This window comes from Hypanus sabinus, chromosome 26, assembly GCF_030144855.1.
Source record: "Hypanus sabinus isolate sHypSab1 chromosome 26, sHypSab1.hap1, whole genome shotgun sequence".
Classification (NCBI taxonomy): domain Eukaryota; kingdom Metazoa; phylum Chordata; class Chondrichthyes; order Myliobatiformes; family Dasyatidae; genus Hypanus; species Hypanus sabinus.
Window position 1 is genome coordinate 47,384,049 of NC_082731.1, and position 9,645 is coordinate 47,393,693.

The 9,645-nt window shown below is 47.8% G+C and overlaps 1 protein-coding gene across 3 annotated transcripts in view; it reads left to right on the forward strand.

The window, feature by feature from the left end:
* Positions 1-9,444, forward strand: part of zgc:162698 (Transmembrane protein 87A-like) — a 73,500-nt gene extending 64,056 nt beyond the window's left edge. For 2 of the 3 annotated variants that reach the window (XM_059951019.1, XM_059951020.1), the window contains 3 exons: positions 5,785-5,837; positions 7,803-7,833; positions 9,317-9,444. In XM_059951019.1, the coding sequence (XP_059807002.1) occupies positions 5,785-5,837; positions 7,803-7,833; positions 9,317-9,358 (126 nt within the window). In that variant the 3' untranslated portion in view covers positions 9,359-9,444. Of the gene's footprint in view, positions 1-5,784; positions 5,842-7,802; positions 7,834-9,316 lie in introns of those variants that run through there. The other variant, XM_059951021.1, reaches the window with a different exon arrangement.
* The last annotated feature ends 201 nt before the right edge of the window (positions 9,445-9,645 follow it).

The following is a 9,645-nucleotide window of genomic DNA, read 5'->3' on the forward strand; positions in this document are numbered from 1 at the left end:
GCCATGGGCACTGATGCACCCCCATACCATCACAGATGCTGGCTTTTGCACCTTTCACTGATAACAATCAGGATGGTTGTTTTCGTTTTTGGCACGGAGAACTCGACGCCCATTTTTTCCAAAAACTAGCTGAAATGTGGACTCATCTGACCATGGTACACGGTTCCACAGTCTTTCAGTCCATCTGAGATGAGCTCAGGCCCAGAGAACTCACCGGCGTTTCTGCATAGAGTTTATGTATGGCTTCCTCCTTGCGTAATACAGTTTCAAGTTGCATTTCTGGATGCAGAGATGGAAAAAGTGACAATGGTTTTCCGAAGTACTCCCGAGCCCAGGTGGCTATAATTGTCACAGTAGCATGACAATTTCTTAGGCAGTGCCGCCTGAGGGCTCGAAGATCACGCGCGTTCAACAGTGGTTTCCAACCTTGCCCTTTACGCACTGAGATGTCTCTGAATTCTGAATCTTTTCACAATATTATGTGCTGTAGATGTTGAAAGACCCAAATTCTCTGCCATCTTGCGTTGGGAAATGTTCCTTTTGAACTGACTAACAATTCTCTCACAAATTTTGGCACAAAGGGGTGAGCCACAACACATCTTTGCTTGCAAAGACTGAGCTTTTGATGGACAACAACACACACAAAATGCTGGTGGTGTGGCGACCCACTTCCTAGCGCACTCGAACCGGCTCACAAATAGCCAGCGTGCCGGCACAAAGGCCAGTCCCAAAAGGGCGCCAGGTCTGCTTCACCAACAAAGGGAAAAGCCTGTGGGGGATTGTGAGTACATGCCCCCTACAGCATCCGTGCCCGGGGAGGGCGGGATCAGGGAGGCTTTAAAACAAGGCTGTGAAGTTCAAATAAAATCTTCTTTAACTGCAGTTTACCAACTCTGTGTCGTTATTTTAGCGCTGCGTGTAGCACACCGCTACAATTGGTGACCCCGACAGTCCAAACGATTTTTGGACCGGAGATGACCGCATGACCTGTTCATGCAGTTTCGTTGAAACTGCCAAGCTTCTGGACGCTGCGACCTCACCTCTGGTTCCAGCGAGCAGAAGCCCAATTCCACATTTGGCAGATAACCTCGGAGGACACACGTTACTACTACGTGGTGAGCTCCCTCGACCAGGACACAGTGGCCCAGGTTGAGGAGTTCGTACAGTCTCCCCCAGCGGACAGCAAGTACACGGAATTCAAAGCCCTGCTCATGACTTTCGGACTCTCACAGCGCGAGCGGGCCGCCCGTTTACTGCACCTGGATGGCTTGGGAGACAGACCTCCATCGGCTTTAATGAATGAGATGTTGTCTCTGGCCGGCGAACACAAACCCTGCCTCATGTTTGAGCAGGCATTCCTGGAGCAGCTGCCCGAGGACATACGCCTGCTGCTGTCTGACGCGGATTTCAACGATCCCCGGAAGGTGGCAGCCCAGGGGGACTTGCTGTGGAACGCCAAGAAGGTGAGTGGGGCATCCATCACACAGATCACCAGGCCACGCTCCCAGCAGCAAACCAGACCCGGCCCGGCCACAGAGCCCGCTGACCCCAGAGGCGGGGGTGAGGAGCCCAATGAACAATGGTGCTTCTACCACCAGCGGTGGGGCGCAGAAACCCGCCCTGCAAGTTCCCTGGAAACACCAGGGCCAGCCATTGCTGATGGCTACAGCAGCTGACCATCAGGATAGCCTCCTGTATGTGTGGGACAAGAGGTCGGGTCGCCGTTTTTTGGTCGACACCGGTGCCGAGATCAGCGTCTTACCTCCAACGAGTTACGACACCCGCAACAGGGCACCGGGTCCCCCCCGAGGGCCGTGAACGGCAGCACGGTAAGGACCTACGGCACCCCTACGGTGCAGCTACAGTTCGGCTCCAGCCGGTTCACATGGGACTTCACACTGGCCGCCGTAGCCCAACCGCTTCTGGGTGCGAATTTTTTGCGGGCTCACAGCCTGCTGGTCGACCTGCCGAGGCAGAGACTGGTCCACGCCGAGACCTTTCAGACATTCTCCCTGGCAGAAGCCCAGTTGCCAGCCCCACACCTTGACTCCGTCACGCTGTCCGACAACGACTTCACCAGAGTCCTGGCGGATTTCCCATCGGTTCTGGCACCGCAGTTCACGGCAGCCATGCCTCGACACGGCATACAGCACCACATCCCGACCCAGGGACCACCCCCCCCCCCCATGCCCGTGCTCGGCGGCTTCCCCCGGACAAGCTCCGACTGGTGAAGGAGGAGTTCAAGAAGATGGAGGAATTGGGGATCATCCGGCGGTCCAACAGCCCATGGGCCTCCCCCCTGCACATGGTGCCCAAAGCGACAGGGAGCTGGAGACCATGTGGCGACTACCGCAAGCTGAACGAGGCTACCACACCAGACCGCTACCCTGTGCTGCACATTCAGGACTTTGCAGCAAACCTGCACGGCGCACGGATCTTCTCCAAGGTAGACCTCGTCCGGGGATACCATCAAATCCTGATGCATCCAGATGACGTCCCCAAAACAGCTCTCGTCACCCCGTTTGGCCTTTTCGAGTTCCTCCGCATGCCGTTCGGCCTGAAGAATGCCGCATAGACGTTCCAGCGATTAATGGACACGGTGGGACGCGACCTGGACTTAGCATTCATCTATTTGGACGACATCCTCATAGCCAGCAGCAGTCGTCAGGAGCATCTGTCCCACCTCCGTCAACTCTACGCCCGACTGAGTGGGTATGGTCTAACAATCAACCCGGCCAAATGCCAGTTCGGGCTCGACACCATCGACTTCCTGGGCCACAGGATTACTAAAGACGGGGCAACCCCTCTGCCCGCTAAGGTAGATGCAGTTCGCCATTTCCCCCAACCCACCACAATCAAAAGCCTTCAGGAATTTGTAGGTATGGTCAATTTCTACCACCGCTTCCTCCCTTCAGCTGCCCGAACCAGCTGATCGCCCTGATCTCGGGTTCGGGCAAGGACATTACCTGGGACGAGGAGTCTGCTGCCGCTTTCATTAAAATGAAAGAAGCCTTGGCGAACGCCGTGATGCTAGTGCACCCCAGAATGGACGTCCCTACCACCCTCACAGTGGACGGATCTAACACGGCAGTTGGTGGGGTACTGGAGCAACTCATCGCAGGTCGCTGGCGACCCCTGGTGTTTTTTGGCAAACACTTGCGGCCACCCGAGCTCAAATACAGTGCTTTCAACCAGGAACTGTTGGTGCTATACCTGGCAATCTGGCATTTCAGGTACTTCTTAGAAGGTAGGCTCTTCACCGCGTTCACGGACCACAAGCTGCTTACCTTTACGTTCACGAAGGTGTCCGATCCCTGGTCGTCCTGCCAGCAGCACCATCTGTCCTACATCTCTGAATACACAACGGATGTCCGGCACGTCTCAGGTAAGGGCAATGTCATGGTGGACGTGCTCTCTCGCCCTAACATTCATGCCCTTTCCCAAGGGGTAGACTTTGAGGCACTGGCAGAGGCGCAGCAGGCAGACGAGGAGATCCCGAGTTACAGAACTGCAGTCTCCGGTTTGCAGCTCCAGGACCTCCCCGTAGGCCCAGGTGCGAGGACTCTACTCTGTGACGTCGCCACCGGCCAGCCCCGTCCCGTCGTCCTGGCACCTTGGCAGCGATGCATCTTCGACTCCATTCATAACTTAGTGCACCCCTCGATCTGGACAATCGTCCGGATGGTCTCCAGCAGGTTCGTATGGTACGGACTCCGCAAGCAAGTCAGTGAATGGGCCAAAATGTTCATGCACTGCCAAACAGCCAAGGTGCAGCGGCACACCAAAGCTCTACCGCAGCAGTTCCACCCCACCCACCGGTGTTTCAACCACATTCATGTGGATATCGTGGGCCCCCTGCCAGTGTCGCACGGAGCGCGGCACCTCCTGACTATCATGGACAAGTTCACAAGATGGCCAGAGGCAATCCCGCTCACCGACACCACCTCCGAGTCTTGCGCCCGGGCACTGATCGCCACCTGGGTGTCCCGCTTTGGTGTACCGGCCCATATTACCTCCGACAGAGGCGCCCAGTTCACCTCCAGCCTGTGGTCAGCTATGGCCAACCTTCTGGGGACACAGCTGCACCACACCACTGCCTACCACCCACAGTCGAACGGCCTGGTGGAGCGTTTCCACCGTCACCTAAAGTCGGCTCTCATGGCCCGCCTGAGAGGAGCTAACTGGGTGGACGAGCTTCCCTGGGTCCTACTCGGCATCCGCACGGCGCCCAAAGACGATCTGCACGCCTCGTCGGCCAAGTTGATGTATGGCACACACCTGGTCGCCCCCGGGGAGTTCATACCAGCCCCAAGGGGGCAAGAGGAAGAACCCGCAGCAGTCCTGAGCAGACTACGCAAGAGGCTCGGTGACCTGGCCCCCATACCCACTTCGTAGCATGGGCAGAACTCAACCTGCATACCCAAAGGCCTGCAGAACTGTAAGTTTGTGTTTGTGCGATGGGGCCGGCATCGGCCACCGCTGCAATGGTCCTAGGAGGGGCCGTTTACGGTGCTCAGGAACAACGGGTCCACGTTCGTGCTGGACATTGGGGGGAGAGAGGAGGTTTTCACGTTGGACCGACTCAAACCGGCTCATGTGGACTTGGCGCAACCGGTCGAGTTTCCGGCACCCCGGCGCAGAGGCCGACCTCCCAAACAGGGTCCGGCCCAGACTGTGGACATTGGGGGGTGTATCGCCGGTTCTGGGGTGGGAGGGGGTTATGTGGCGACCCACTTCCTAGCGCACTCGAACCGGCTCACAAATAGCCAGCGCGCCGGCACAAAGGCCAGTCCCAAAAGGGCACCAGGTCTGCTTCACCAACAAAGGGAAAAGCCTGTGGGGGATTGTGAGTACGTGCCCCCTTCAGCATCCGCACCCGGGGAGGGCGGGATCAGGGAGGCTTTAAAGCAAGGCTGTGAAGTTCGAATAAAATCTTCTTTAACTGCAGTTTACCAACTCCGTGTTGTTATTTTAGCGCTACGTGTAGCACACTGCTACAGTGGAACACATTTTGTGTGTGTTGTTTGAATTTCCAGCGTCTGCAGATTTCCTCATGTTTGCCTTTGATGGACGCTACTTTTATACAGTCATGATACCTCACCTGCTACCAATTAGCCTGCTTAATGTGGAGTCTTCCAAACCAGTGCACTTGAATATTCTGTGCACTTTTCAATCTTATTTTAACTCTGTCCCAACTTTTGTTGAGTGTGTTGCAGCCATTAAATTCTAAATATGTGTATATTTACAAAATACAATTAAGTTGGTCAGTAAAACTATTGAAGATCTTTTCTTTGTACTTTTGTCAGTTAAATAAAGGTTCATGTGAATTAACATATCACAGATTTTTGTTTTTATTTCATTTTGGAAAATATCCCAACTTTTCTGGAAATGGAGTTTTGTACAATGAAACCAAAGGTGTTGGAAAAATGGAATGTTTTGGCTGATTTTTGAATAACTGTAAAACCACAGCACAACAACATAGCACAGTAATTCAAAATTAAAGGAAAGATCTCAAGCCACAGTAAAACTGAATTGTCATTCTTTTCTCGATGATATCGTCATAGAGGGCAGAACTAATCACACAAGACCAGACTTCTTGTACACTCAATACCGGTAGTGATTTCTCACTGAGATTTACAGCCTTCCCTTAACATGGATAAAATTTACAGTTAAGAAATTATCTGCATAATTGAAGCCTATTTTACTTTTAATTCAAATGAAGTTGTAATTGTTGACTATTGATTACTGAAATGTGCTATAATATAAATGCTTGTTGTTCTACAGGATGAAGACCTCAAATGGGTTGAAGAAAATATCCCATCCTCACTAACTGATGTGTAAGTTGTTCATAGTTAAAGTATCAGCATCCCCCTTTGGAGCATTTTCCCATTTTAATAATCATAATTTGAGGGCTTGCAGGTGTCAGGACTCTCGATTCTGGAGCAGATGGTAACTTCAAAATCCACTCCAGATAACCTCAGCTTTTCGGGGCTGATGTGCCAGTGCAGTAAAATTGTACTGTTAGAGGGGACTGGTGTAGATCAAGTCAAGTCAAGTCTCTTTTATTGTCATTTCGACCATAAATGCTGGTACAGTGTATAGTAAAAATGAGACAGTTTTCAGGACCATAGTGTTACATGACACAGTACAAAAACTAGACTGAACTACATAAAAAACAACACAAGAGAAAACTACACTAGACTACAGGCCTACACAGGATTGCGTAAAGTGCATAAAACAGTGCAGGCATTACAATAAATAATAAACAGGACAATAGGGCAAGGTGTCAGTCCAGACTTCGGGTATTGAGGAGTCTGATAGCTTGGGGGAAGAAACTGTTACATAGTCTGGTCGTGAGAGCCCGAATGCTTCGGAGCCTTTTCCCAGACGGCAGGAGGGAGAAGAGATTGTATGAGGGGTGCATGGAGTCCTTCATAATGCTGTTTCCTTTGCGGATGCAACTATCCAATAAAACTTAGAACAAAGGAGTTGAGGTAGATATTTAATCCTCTAGCAACATCTGCAGCACAGTCTAACCAATCACTTATGTGATAGCAAGTGGAAATTTATTGCACACTTCCTGCATCCTATAAACTGATCATAAGGCCCAGTGGAATGTCACAATGACTTTATACATAAGTGTTTTTTTAAGCCAGGTAACTAGCAATAGAGCTCAATGTGTAGAGATACAGTGTAAGATGATATGAAGCTAAAGAATTTCACTAATGCAGTTCAGTTGAAAACTCCTCTATCAATATCAAAAATCAGTAGCAATGCAAAATGTTGTATTAAAACAAAATCTGTTATAGAAATAGTAATGAAGAATCCTTCTACATCTGAGTGCAATGATATTCCTGAGTCTCCACCCAGGACTTGCCTGGCCATCGGTAGTGAAAACCAAGAGGAAGCTTCTGGCATGATGAAGGAAACCCTGAACACATCAGAGATGGAGGACCTTCATTGCTGCCCTAAACACCGATGGTGTAATGGACAGTAAATAAGTTGGGGAAGGGGAAGTTGAGGGAGCACACTCACTAGTTTTCAAGGGATCAGCAGTAAAAAGGGTGAACAGTTTCAAGTTCCTGGACATCAACATCTCTGAAGATCTGTCCCGGGCCCATCATATTGATGCAATTGCAATGAAGGCACGATAGAGGTGCTATTTCATTAAGAATTTGAAGAAATTTGGTATGTCACAAAAGACTGGCAGATTTCTACAGGTATACTGAAGAGTGCATTCTAATAGGTAGTATCACCGTCAGGAATGGAGGGGCCACTGCACAGGATTGGAAAAAGCTGCAGAAGGTTGAAAACTCAGCCAGCTCCATCATGGGCACTAGCCTCCCCAGCACTTAACTTCAAAAGACAGTATCCATCATTAAGGACCTACACCACCCAGTACATGCTCTCTTCTCATTATCGAGGAGGTGGTACAGGAGCCTGCAGTCACACAGTATTTTAGGAACAGCTTGAACACTATCTTATTTTTTTTCACTTATTCATTTTTTTAAATATATATTTCTCATTGTAATTTATAGTTTTAATGTATTGCATTATACTACTGGCATAAAACAACAAATTTCATGACAGTGGTATTAAACCTTGTTCTGAATTATACAGTTTTGGTGTGTGTGTGTGTGTATTCAGAAAAAGCTGAAAGTTGTAAAAGTTTATGGTGGTGCTTTTGGAAATGATCGCACTGTGCTTTACTTATGGAATAATGTATTGTTTAACCTAACAGCTTTTCCTTGTTTGATATGCAAGAGATTAATCTTCATTTACAAATTCATTTTCTTTTCCAGTACACTACCAACCCTATTGGATTCAGATGAGGTAACATAATTACACTTTATAGCTGGTCTTGTAGGCTGTTACAGTATCTGTCCGCAGTTGGGTTTTGTCCAGTGACTTTGTGACAGGTTGAATATGTTTGGAAAAGGCACCATGCATCTAGTCAGTCCTGCAAGCAGAAAGGGCTAAAGCTGTGTTCTAAATTAGTGACCTTAACCAAGTCTGAGTGATGACAAAATGACACTCACTGGATAGTGAGGGGATACTTTGAACATAGAACACTACAACAGCATGGGAACAGTCCCTTCGTTTCACAATATTAAAATAAAGCATACCAGCACATGGTCCGTGTCCCTCTGTACTCTATATATTGATACACACATGTTCCATATCTTTCCATTCTCTACATTTTGATATACACGCAGTCCATGTCTCTCCCTTCTCTATGAATTTGTATGCATGCGGTCTGTGCCTCTCCATTCTCTGCACAATGGTACGCACGCGGTCCATGCCTCTGCATTCTCTGCACATTCACACGCCTATGTAAGTGTCTCTTAAGCTCTGCTATGGTACCTACAGTCATTGAATTTATTTGCACTGAAACCTTTATTTACAATATGCCATAAATAAATCTGCATAACATTATCAAACAGGAAAATCTGTAAATGCTGAAAATTCGAATAATACACATAGAATGCTGGAGCAACTCAGCAGGTCAGGCAGCATCTAGGAATCAATGTCCTAATCAATCTAGGAACCCTTCAGCAGGACTCCCAAAACATCGACTGTACTCTTCCTAGATGCTGCCTGGCCTGTTGAGTTCCTCCAGCATTTTGTGTGTGTTGCTTGCATAATTTTCTCTATTTATTGTCTATCAATTCAATTCAATTTATTGTCTTAACAAGTCATCAACATCACTTCCATATCCTGCTTTTACAATGTATCTGTGAAGTATTTGTGGAGACTTATGCTGGGCCCAGACCTCGGGTCGTAATAGGATTAATGTTGGATTATAGCGCTCAGTCATTTTTGTATTAAATGGTGGGGCAAATTTGAGGTTCCTCCTGAATTTCTGTTCTACTTATTGTATACTTGGGTTTGCAGTTAAGTACACTACTAAAGCTGTCAAATCTTTCTTTTGTGTGGGAAATGACTGTACAGTTGGAAGATTTAAGCAATGCTTTAATTAATCCCTTGGGTGTAGTGGGTGGTTGATGTTTCACAAAACAAAAGAAAAAGTTAGGGATGTAGAAGACACACTGTTCTGTCATCTAGCAAAGTCACAAATTTCATCTTGAACTGTTCATATTTTTCTTGTCAAATGCTCCTTGGGTTAGTGGGTTAATTTAGTTAGTGGGTAATTCAAAGCAATTTGGTTAATTTGGCTCAAAATCGATTTATCACACAGAACTTTTAATGAGAGCTGCCTGGCCTGCTGAGTGCACAATTTTTGTTTGTATTTCACAGCATTTACAGTTTTATTTGTACTTAATTTGAAAGTTATTCTTTTTCTGTCTTGTTTCAGGAAATAATGACGACCAAGTTTGAAATCTCCAAAATGGAATAACTGCTTGAAGCACACTTACAGGCAACCTGATACTTAGCAATACGAAAACACTAATGGAGTTGATCTACGATTTGGACGTTTTTTTTATAAAATCCAGATAAAAAGGAAGGAATGTGCAAAACATTCTCTGTGAGGTGACTTTTTGCAACTTTTTTAAAAATTTCAAATGCTTCACCCAGTCACACTATTTGAATGATTTTTTTTAACTTACGTTTTCCCCCTCGAGTTGTAAGGTGGTCTGAATTCTATGAGGTGCCACGAGCAGAGTGGAAAGGAGAAGGGGTTTA